This window comes from Engystomops pustulosus, chromosome 6, assembly GCF_040894005.1.
Source record: "Engystomops pustulosus chromosome 6, aEngPut4.maternal, whole genome shotgun sequence".
Classification (NCBI taxonomy): domain Eukaryota; kingdom Metazoa; phylum Chordata; class Amphibia; order Anura; family Leptodactylidae; genus Engystomops; species Engystomops pustulosus.
In genome coordinates, this window is record NC_092416.1 from 138,733,588 (window position 1) to 138,745,680 (window position 12,093).

Genomic DNA, 12,093 nt, shown 5'->3' on the forward strand with positions numbered 1-12,093 from the left:
TAGTGTTACCAAAACAGAAGAGAACCCCAACAAGTGACCCCAATTTTGGAAAATACACCCTTGGAACATTTTTCAAGGTGTAATATGTGTATGTTCCCCTTAAGGTGTATGATCCAATTAGACCCCAAAAGGAAAAAGGTGAAAATTTTCCCCAAGTTATTTTAAGCTACAAGGGATAAAAGATGAAACAATACCCCAACATTTGTAAGACTATTTCTCCCAAATGTAGAATTGCCCCACATGTGCATATCAAATGTGATTTGGGTGCAAAGTAGAGGAAAAGAGTGATGTTTGTCTTTTAGAACCCAGAAATCCTTTACATGTGTCAGGATGCATTTGGAGAGCCCTAGTGGTACAAAACAGAGTAAAACCTAAAAAGTGACCCCTTGAAGAATTGAGCAAGGTGTAATATGTTGTGTAGTGTAATACAAGTGGTGTAGTGAGCATTTTGAACATACAGGTGGTTTTCCCAATATAATGTGCTATGGATGCCCAAGAATTTTTATTAAAATTTTATTACTCAGGAGTTGTATGGTATATCCTGAAACACTCCTTCATGCAGAGGCCAGGTTTCTCAGGGCAGGTTTCGCAATGGTATATAGTGTCTTTCCTAACCCCTCTTTTGGAACAGACTCTGCATCTTTTCTGAGTCCTTCCTTTAGATGCAGTCTGGGGCACTTCACCGGGAAAATGTTGCCCTGGAACAACACGGGGGACATCTAATCCAGAGGTACTGGGGACCTGTCCTTCCTGTCCAAATACTAATGCCTTAATCACCACCTCTTGAAAATGGTGGAATGATACAGCATGGCCTGCACATTGGAACAGCACGTAAGAGTTGTACAGTGCCATCTGTACAATGTACACAGCCAGCTTTTTGTACCATATCTTCGTTTTCCGTAGAGCACTGTACGGCTTCAGCACTTGATCTGACAGATCAACCCCACCCATGTATTTATTGTAAGCCAGGATGCAGTCTGGTTTAGGGGTAGTGGTGGTGGTACCTCGTACAGGGGTGAGGGTGCTGGAGTTCCCATGAATGGTGGTCAGAACAAGGACATCCCTTTTGTCCTTATACTTTACCAACATCATGTTCTGATTGCAGAGTGCCTTTATGTCCCCCTTTCTAAGTGGCTGCCTAACAAGGGATCCCGGGAGGCCTCTCTGGTTTTTGCGTACAGTGCCGCACGCTACAGTACCTCTGGAGTTTAGGGATTGGAAAAGTGGAATGCTGGTATAAAAGTTATCCACGTAGAGGTGGTAACCTTTATCCAGAAGTGGGTGCACCAAATCCCACACAAGCTTCCCTGTAACTCCTAGGACAGGGGGGCATTCTGGAGGGGTAATTTGGGTGTCTTTTCCCTCATAAATCCTAAACCTATGGGTGTACCCTGTGGTACTCTCACACAACTTGTACATTTTAATTCCGTACCTGGCCCTCTTGCTGGGCAGGTACTGGCGGAATTTTAACCTGCCTTTGAAATGTACCAGTGACTCGTCTACACAGATGTTTTGTAAAGGGGTGTATGCCTCGGCAAATTTTGTGCCAAAATGGTCGAGGATTGGCCGAATTTTATATAGCCGGTCAAATGATGGATCACTTTGAGGTGGACATTGTGCATTATCGTTGTAATGCAAAAATTTAAGAATTGCCTCAAAGCGTGGCCGCGTCATTACGGTGCGGTAAATTGGAGTACTGTAGAAAACATCAGTACTCCAATACTGCCTAACCTCTGGTTTTTTAACAATGCCCATGTGGAGCACAAGACCCCAAAACTTCATCATCTCTACTGCATCTACAGGGGTCCACCTAGAAAATGATGAAGTGGGGTTTTGTGCAAAAAATTGTTGGGCATATAAATTTGTCTGTGACACCATGAGATTTAGGAGGTCCTCAGAGAAAAAGAATTTGAAAAAATCTATTTCAGTGAGGCCGTCAGTGTCAAAATGAATTCCTGAGCTGCCCACGAACTCAGGAATTTGGGGCACATAATTTTCAGGGGGTGGGTTCCATGATGAATCACTTGCGGGCTGGGGAACATGCTCGGCGGTGGTCCTGGGGCGCCTTCTTGAGGGCCCCTCATCACCAGATGAAGAGGAAGGGCAGTAGGAGGAAGAGGATGAAAAATAAAGAAATGGGGCATCCTCCCCTTCTGAATCAGTCTCGGCAAGGAAGGCATAAGCCTCCATTGCTGAAAAAGATCTTTGGGATGTATTGGACATTTTTATTGGGGTGGGGTTGGGGCGTGTATAAATGTTGTGCTTTTAACACGTGTAAACTTTATTCAAGGGGGTGTGTATGTTGTGCTTCAACACGTGTGTGGCGATGAAAGAATAGACTGTAACCGTAACTAGAACTTTTACTACAGGAAAAAAAAAATTTACAACCAAAAAAAGCGACAAAAAAGGAGCAAGTGCTGAACAGTAAGATGCTACTGATCAGCGCTCAGATGTCGCAGCGCACTCACAAGATGGATTGTGTGCGCAAAAACTATTTTAAAAAAAAAACACTTCTTTTTTACAACCAAAAAAAGCGACAAAAAAAGGAGCAAGTGCTGAACAGTAAGATGCTACTGATCAGCGCTCGGTTGCCGCAGCACACTCACAAGATGGATTGTGTGCGCAAAAATTATTTTAAAAAAAAACCAATTCTTTTTTACAACCAAAAAAAAGCGACAAAAAAAGGAGCAAGTGCTGAACAGTAAGATGCTACTGATCAGCGCTCAGTTGTCGCAGCGCACTCACAAGATGGATTGTGTGCGCAAAAATTATTTAAAAAAAAACCTTTTTTACAACCAAAAAAAGCGACAAAAAAAGAGCAAGTGCTGAACAGTAAGATGCTACTGATCAGCGCTCAGATGTCGCAGCGCACTCACAAGATGGATTGTGTGCGCAAAAACTATTTTAAAAAAAAAACACTTCTTTTTTACAACCAAAAAAAGCGACAAAAAAAGGAGCAAGTGCTGAACAGTAAGATGCTACTGATCAGCGCTCGGTTGCCGCAGCACACTCACAAGATGGATTGTGTGCGCAAAAATTATTTAAAAAAAAAAACACTTGTTTTTTACAACCAAAAAAGCGACAAAAAAAGGAGCAAGTGCTGAACAGTAAGATGCTACTGATCAGCGCTCAGTTGTCGCAGCGCACTCACAAGATGGATTGTGTGTGCAAAAACTATTAAAAAATCCCTCTCTTTTTACAACCAAAAAAAGCGACAAAAAAGGAGCAAGTGCTGAACAGTAAGATGCTACTGATCAGCGCTCGGTTGTCGCAGCGCACTCACAAGATGGATTGTGTGTGCAAAAACTATTTAAAAAAAAGCAGCAGTAAAAAATTGGCACTGTGCAAGCACAAGTGCCAACCAGTGATGTGTGTCACCGATCTGCACTTGGCGGTCACAGGACACACAAAACTGAGCAAAAAACAAAAAAAAAAACCCTCCTGTATAAAAAAAAAGCTGAAGCTAAAGCTGATCAGTGATGCAAGTCACTGATCAGTGCCCAGCTTACAGGATGCAACCACGAAGGTGGTGCAGGGGAAAATAGGAGGAAAAAAAAAAAACTGCGACCAAAAAATGAGCACACGTGCTCACAGGGAAGGGTGGGAAGGGATCAGGAACAGGGATTGATATAGGGAAATTAGGGATCACACAAAAAAAAAAAATAAGATCACACAGAAGTGAGATCTTACTGTAGTAGTCACAGCAGCAATTGAGGATCACACTGGTGGTGCCCAGAAAGGTGCCAGCCAGCAATTCTAGAGGGTCCAGCAACACAGGGGGGTGATATACACTGTTCTGCACGCTGTCTCACACTAGAATGAGACGTGCAGAACAGTGATCACTAATTTGAACTTCCCATCTGAAATCCGATTGGCCGATCTGTATAGATCGGCCAATCGGATGTCTATGGGAGGTGGCATGATGCCACCAGACATGCCCCCTAATGATGATGATTGGTGCTGTCCTAGACAGCACCAATCATCATCCTGTGTTAACCTACAGGACCCCCTGGTGACGTATACTGCTGCTATTGGTCGGTCGCATCGACCAGCCAATAGCAGCGATCGCGGACGAGGGGGGGGGGGGCGAAACCCCTCTGCACCACGAGGCAAGATGTCGGCTGTCAGGGACAGCCGCCATCTTGTCCCGATCGCCGTGTCTCTAGACACGGCGATCGGTAATAGCGGCATTCCAGCGCTATCGGCTGGTCTGAACTGACCAGCCGATAGCATCGATCGTGAACCGGGGGGTGCGACGAAACCCCTCTGGTCCACGAGGCAAGGTGGCTGGCTGTCAGGGACAGCCGCCATCTTGCCGCGATCACCGTGTCTGCAGACACGGTGATCGGTACATCGCGCGCCGTAGTACTACGGCGCGCGTCGGGAAGTCACTTCCCGCCGCGCCGTACTAGTACGGCGCGCGTCGGGAAGGGGTTAAATACCTTTAGAATAAAAACTATATAAATTTGGCATCTCTGTGATTATAACGACACAAAGAATAAAGAGGAGGAGTTATTTGGAGCGCACAGTGATAGCCGTAAATACAGAGCCCACAAGAACATCGTCAGGAAGAGGCTGATAACCACCACTTACTATGCATTAAGGGGTTTTCTAAGCCAAAGTCGCCTCATTTACAATTAATGATGTAATGCATTTATTTCCTTTATTGCTGACTTAAAAAGGAACCTGTCACTAGGGACCTCATTTTCACTAAAGACAAGTTGTAGAAGCTTATTACACCTGCAGTGCAAAAATGCCTCTCTGCCTTTTTTGCGCATTTGCATTACAATAAAATTGCGTGTTATAACTTACCTTTCACCCTGACAAAATCCTTGGGTATTGTCAGGGTCTGTGCTTTGGTTTGGATGCATTTAAAACAACATGTGACTTGTCTGTGTTACTCACTCCTCAGGTCTTACCCCACCTTTGTGCTCTTGTACAGCTCCTCCCTCCTGCTCCTTCACAGCTCACAGCCTGGTGAGCTGACATCAGTGGGGGAGGGAGGAGCTGTACAGGAGCACAAAGGTGAGGGCTAAAATCTGAGGAGTGAGTAGCACAGACAAATCACATGTTGTTATTTGAAATGCATCCAAACCAAAGTCCAGCCCATGTGACTACCCCAGGATTTTGTCAGAGTGCAAGGTAAGTTATAACAGAGGCATTTTTGCACTGCAGCTGTAATGGGCTTCTGCAAGCTGTCTTTTCCTTTAAAAAATGTCACATAAAAGCTGCTACGTCTTTCTCTAGTTGGAGACCTAAAGAAAATTGGGAAGAGTCAATCAGTTTTGGTAGTTTATGATGAAGTATTTGTCCTGTGGGACATTCTTCTGTCTGGATTATAGCATGTTTTAATCTGACAGGAGTGTCTCTTAAAATAAAAAAACCTCTGCCCCTGCTCCCCTTCTACTGACTACAGCGCCTCTCAGTGCTAGTTTCTTTCTAAACAGTGGCGTGCTGCAATGTGCATCTATACAGCTTCTGTTTACTAGAAGAGGCCAGTGGTGATGTAAGTATACAGCCGTGCATCTGTATACAAACAGAAGCCTGTAGTGATGGACGCTGAGTTTTTTTCTATAGTCCTGGACGTCCCTTTAAAGACCATCTTGGTTCTATTTCTGCATAATTATGCACTGCTTCAGCCTTGTCCTGCCCAGCGTAAGCCGCGAATATGTCATCACTGTGTTGTCCCTCATTGATAGAAGTAATCAATCGCTGCACCATCCCCCTGCTGCTGTGTATGTCCTACAGCTCAAGTTGATTAGTCCTGTCTGGACAGCTCTGTGTGTAATGTGTTTATGTAGCGACCCAGCTTTCTCAAGGTCCTGAATTGTATAATTGTTTTATGAGCAAAAACACTTGGTTCAGGAATTAAAAAAGATATGTTTCTGCATCAGTGCAGCTACACTGTCCGGAGGACATATCTAGTCCCATACTACATGATAGTAATGGTAATGCCAGAGACACACAACTGAAATTGGTCTGTGAACCATCAACCAATCGCTGTCCAGATTCCAGAGTGCGGAGGATGGGACTCCTAGGATTGTATATATTACTATGTATCCTATCCTCGGCACTATGGTCAGCCCAAGTAATCTGTCCAGGGTCTTGTGTCTCTGGCCTTGCTTTGTAATGCTTCATTTCTCATGTGTGGCTCTGCAGGGGGCCTATTGCTGCCAGATTTCCCATATAAGTTGCCGGAGAACATTGTAAGGTAAACAAAGGCACTTAAAGAAGTTTCCTTCCTGTACCATTGGCCAGAAGCTACTAACACTGGTGTAAAGGGGGTCACATCGCTATATGTTAAATGTTTCAGAAAATCCAGTTTTTATCTGGAATCTGTAGTATTCATTTACTATACAGGAGAGCTCACAGCACCAATGTTAAAGTAAAATGTCCTTCTTCCTTCCTTTTGTTTTGTATTAACCTTGCTGTTGTACTTGCATCCACTGTACTAAATGTATATTGTATTAAGTCAAGCATTGGCTCTACAATCACCTACACCTTCCCTCTCTCCACAGTGCATCACATGTAACAAGACTTTTAAGAAGCTCTGGTCCCTCCACGAGCATATCAAGATCGTCCATGGCTATGCTGAAAAGAAATTCTCCTGCGAGATCTGTGAGAAGAAATTCTACACAATGGCGCACGTCCGCAAGCATCTCGTTGGTAGGTTTTAACCACCTGTGACTGCAGGGTAATGGGAATGCAAGTCCATGTGCCACAGCCCAAAAGAGGCTTATTTGAGCATGTAATGTATGGATAGCGGGCAGTGTTGCTATGTTTTTCCTGTAACTACCATTCATTTACACAATTTTAACCTGCATTTTACATTTGGACCTCTAGATGGCGATCACTACCAGAGCAGATAGATTCTGCATAATAATAATAAATCTTTTTAGTATGTGGGTCATTAACAAGCAGTATGAATGGTACTACAGTGGATTATAAAATGCTGTGCTGCACTCATTTTACGGAAGAATGCAGCCCTAAATTCATCCAATTTGGGGGGGTTCTCCATCTTATATTGTTGACCATTCTCATATATAATATAAACTAGAAAACACATTTGATGTCTACCACCCCAAACACAGACTTCCATAAGCAGATCCTGCATTCAGCATCCATTTTCTGAGAGGTTCCTTTTCCTGCAAATGCTAACTTTTTTAAAATTAGAAAATGTGATGGTTTTGATTATCTCTGCTTTATAAACAGCTCACACGAAGGATATGCCATTCACCTGTGAAACATGTGGAAAGTCGTTCAAGAGAAGCATGTCTTTGAAGGTTCACTCTCTGCAACACTCTGGAGAGAAGCCATTCAGATGTGAGGTGAGATGCAGATCCCGGGCAGTAACATATTCAAAATATGTGACCCCTTATGATGGGGAATCTGGTTGTGTTGCAATGTGTAAGGCAGCCCGGTTAATATCTAAACCACAATTTGATATCAATTGGGGAGATTTATCAATCTGCCTTATTCTGGGCCAGATTGATCATGCTGGGTGATGTATTTGGAGTAGTTTAGAACTAAAGAGTTGTACTTCACACCAGCTGTTAGTTTGTTCAGTTTACGGCACAATTTTTTGCCGCTTGGGTTAGGCCACTCCCTCCTTTCCCTGAGAAGATGCCCCTTTTTAGCGGGCAAGTCAGGAAAACTGCCCAAAAATGGTCTAAAACCCTGATTAAAAGTGGCACACAGCATTTCAGAATGAATTTACTCCAGAATTCTGGCGTAGTCAGGTTGATGATTCAGGGCGTTTGAAGTGTTCCCCCCTCCAGCCTGTCAGCTGAAGGCAGAATATAGAAGAAGCTTTCACTATTCAGAATTCTAGAAGTACATGCACCCTCTGCATCTGTAGCTGAACCTATGTTTAGGGTGATGGAATAATGCTGTACATATTCATAACTTTAATACAAATTAGTTTAATAAAAATTATTGCTTATATAAAAAAAAAACCCTTAATTGAAAAAAATCTAACTTTTTTTACATTTGTAGTAGAAGAGAAAAATATGTAATTATTTAAACAATCGTAGCAAGTCTCATATGTCTTGGAAAAAAAAGTAAAATTTGTTATAATATGTAAAGCTTTTCCAGGGATATTGTTATTTGAAGAAGCGCATAGCACAACATGGAACATAGAGAAAAATTCACCTGGACATTCAGGCACCATTCACCATCGTTCATAAGGGGTGGATTATATAATTTATTTATTTTATTTTGAATTCATTCACAAATACGTCATATTGCATTTGATTATTGTTTTTTATTGATAAATCAGGTGAGATGTATGACCTTAATTCCGGATGGTATAGCACTAATCTATGTTTGCATCCAGATCAGTCACATTAAATGGAAACTTCAGTTGGAATTGTGCAAAACATGAGATGTGAAAAAAGCTATTCATTATGTATTTGGTTAGCTTGATCCGCATGAACTTAACACATTGAGATATCGCTGTATGGCGCTGTTCAGTAAGGACGTGCAACCTCCTAATGTCTATTCTATATAAGCTTTAGAGCACCATGATCCAGAAGTCTGCAGTATTCATGATAAGTTACAATTACAGACGGTCCCCTACTTAAGAACACCCGACTTACAGATGGACCTCACTGCTGTCTTTGACCTTTGGTGAAGGTCTCTGGATGCTTTACTGTAGTCCCAACTGCAGTGATCAGCTGTAAGGTGTCTGTACCCCGGGACTGCCTGTACTAGAGTGATATCTATAACCCTTAATTTTCAGCACCTGGCTTTACTGTAATTCATTGTGTGTACTGTCATCTGTAGAATATGCTGCTCAGTAGGGGTTAAATTGTAAATAGCAATTTAAATAGAATGAAAAATATTCTTAAAAAGTGATAATATTGCTTTCCTATTGCATAAAAATCATAATTTGATACATCACGAGGACTCTTAATTCTATACAGTAGCTTTGACTAAGCAGCGTTGTCTTTGTTCTTAGAACTGTGATGAGCGGTTCCAGTACAAGTACCAGTTGCGTTCACACATGAGCATCCATATTGGACACAAGCAGTTCATGTGCCAGTGGTGTGGTAAAGACTTTAACATGAAGCAGTATTTCGATGAGCACATGAAGACGCACACTGGTATGTAACACCTTTGCTTATGTGTCTACTGTGTAACGAGAATGTGTGATAACCGCTCCCTCCATCTCTAAGGGAATGACAGGGATAGCTGAGGACAGCTGTAACACCTGTAGAGGTGAATGAAGTTTTTGCCCTTTATATGGTGCTATTAAGGGACATTTCCCCAGATTGCTCCTAGTGTTCCTACAGTTACTAGTTTTCCTCTGAGAATTGATTGATGGTGCTTACAGGAACAATGAAGTGTCAGTCCTTGTTCATTTTGCCCCATTTTGGGTAAAATGCTTTGTTTGAAACCCATTCTATGTGAGTTTATGGCCTGGGTAAAGGGGTTTTCCATTGAAATATAATTCTATGCCTAATGGCCCTGCTGACTGTATAAAAGTAAAATAATTATCCAGCACTCTCCTTACATATCCCTGCTGCTCCTTTTCCAAGCTCTATACAACTTGGTGCTTTACTTATATAGTCTCTACAAAGGGAATTGTCTTCACCGCTGCCCATCACTGACTGGAACCCCTTGAAAACATCTTTAAAGATTTGAATAAACTAACAATATCTGATATATTTATGTCTTGTAGGTGAGAAACCCTTTATCTGTGAAATCTGCGGCAAGAGCTTTACCAGCCGCCCAAACATGAAGCGCCACCGCAGGACCCATACGGGGGAGAAGCCTTACCCATGTGACGTGTGTGGTATGCGCTTCCGTTTCTCCAACATGCTGAAAGCTCACAAAGAAAAGTGCTTCAGGGTCACCAGTCCAGTGGGTGTACCGCCAGCCTTGCAGATTGCTCTTAACACTTCACAAGGTGTCACCAACCTCCAAACAGCCCATGTGCCACCCAGCAGTCCCACACCACCTCTTAACCTTAACACCCTGAGTTCCCTGCCTCCTCGACCCATACCACATCCATTTTCCCACCTCCATTTGCATCCGCACTCCCATCCACATCACCTGGCGGTACCGCCTGTTCCACACCTTCCTCCACCCCCGGCTCTCTTTAAAAGTGAGGCTTTGAACCATCGTGGACAGACCGATGATTTCCTACGGCACCTGGCAGAGAAGACCAGCGCTACCCAACATCATTAATGCCAGTGACGGGCTCCAAGTAGCAGTGCCAGCCTAACCAGGATTTGGTGGCCCATTGTAGCTCTGATATGAGCGGGACTTGGCTAGTCATCAGCTACATGTGTGGCGCTTGTTAACACCTGGAGTGCTGTCACCAGGAACAGAAATGGAGCGCTGCCCTGTATTTGGGAAATGACTATATTGTAGAGCAGTGTTGTCCCACAGGGGGGTGGCTAACTCATCCATCACAGCGCAAGCATTATTTTAACCAATAAATTGTCATGACTGCCTCTACAGTCTGACCCTACAGGTAGCACCACAGAGCATGAGGGCCTTTCGGGCGCTCAATATGCCAGACTAAAACGAGTTAAGAGAATTAACTTGGCGCTGGCCAAGATGCATTACCCAGATGAATGGAGTCCAAACTGCTCTGGGCAGGAGGAGAAGGAACTTTAGGGTATTTTCTTTCCCTATTGTATACTAATGTCTGAAACTGACAGTTTTCCTTAAAGCATTAAAAAAAATATTTTTTTTGTTCCCTCCACTCTTCATGTTACAACCCCGAGAAGGTAAGCTGTCACATCTGAGAGAAGTTAGATGGCGCTCCCGTATGTATTATTTTACTACCAAGATTATTTTAGAGGAATTTTTTTTTGTATAGGCTGAACCTAGTCTGATGTATTTCAACAAAAGTGTAATTTTTATTTTGTGTAGTTATGCCCATCCCCACTTTTTATTTTTTAATAATATTCCAAAATAAGAGAAATTTCAAAAAGGCTCCATTTTTTTTTTTGTTTTTTTTTATCCAGGCCTTTGTTAATATTGTCCCAATTTTGTAAAAGTGGTGTGAATTTAGGAATTTTTTTTTTATTCTTTAAAGGTGCGGTTTAGTTTGCTGGGTTCCTAATAGTTAATGTTTTCTACAAATGAATTTATATTTTCCCTTTGTTTTGGGATTTTGTCTAAATTATAAAACTTTTTTTTTTTTTTACAGAAATCTTTTGTTCTGGCACTTTGGTTTCATGCCTTGTTATACATTACACATAAATTGACACATATGTGGGCAAAGTCAAGCTGCACCTTTAAAGTTTCTTCCCTTTTAGTCATTGTAAAAAAAAAAATCAACAATTTTCTAATAAAATCCTTCCTTTCCACTTGTCTTGAATGACCACTGAGAAAATGTCTTTAAATGAAACTCTAATGTACCAAGCACTTTAATGGTGTCTCCAGGCTGTGACACAACAAGTCCTCGGTTTTTATGACACTGTAGCTACAATACATATAGGGATGAATCTGTCACGCCATGAGCTTTACTTATCAAAACTAGCAGCCAGTCACAGTGCAGCTTTCATTTTTCTAAAGTCAAGCTGTGATTGGTTGATGTGTGCTTTTGTTTTGATAAGAAAGGCCCAAGTAGCAAATAAAGTACAGACTGGGGGGAGAAAAATAATCACCTGGTGGGGGTTCAAGTTGTTTCTCAGCGGTGACGTGAACTGGATTGTGTGAATTTTTATTCTAATATATTAGTTACTAGGCAATATTTCAGCATTGATAATAAAGGGCTTCATAGTGAAGATGGAGTCTAATTTTCACTCATTTGTTCATACAAAAATCATATTGAAACCAGATCCAGCGTCTGATTGCACTGTAAGTCTATGGCCTTATGTTTAAAGTCCAACAGAGAACATTTCATTTTCGGGAACTATTTGTAGGTTGCTGGAAGCCGCAGAGACGGAGTGTGGAAAGTAATTCATAGTGGAGGTTGTAAAGTGGAGAATATAGTAGCTGAAGTTCATTATTAGGTGACTCCTAGCTCTGCCTCACTCTTCCCATATCTATGGTTATAGGAGCACACCCCCAGATGGGAATGTTATAAAAAAAATAAATAATAATCTTTACTTTGATGGAATCTTACTCATCAGG

General features: G+C 42.2%; 1 protein-coding gene across 2 annotated transcripts in view; it reads left to right on the forward strand.

Annotated features, from left to right (window-relative positions):
• The window catches only part of ZNF652 (zinc finger protein 652), a 35,342-nt gene extending 24,007 nt beyond the window's left edge, over nt 1–11,335 (forward strand). For both annotated transcript variants that reach the window (XM_072111343.1, XM_072111344.1), the window contains 4 exons: nt 6,519–6,666; nt 7,213–7,328; nt 8,960–9,104; nt 9,683–11,335. In XM_072111343.1, the coding sequence (XP_071967444.1) occupies nt 6,519–6,666; nt 7,213–7,328; nt 8,960–9,104; nt 9,683–10,191 (918 nt within the window). In that variant the 3' untranslated portion in view covers nt 10,192–11,335. The remainder of the gene's footprint in view (nt 1–6,518; nt 6,667–7,212; nt 7,329–8,959; nt 9,105–9,682) is intronic.
• Nucleotides 11,336–12,093: the final 758 nt, after the last annotated feature.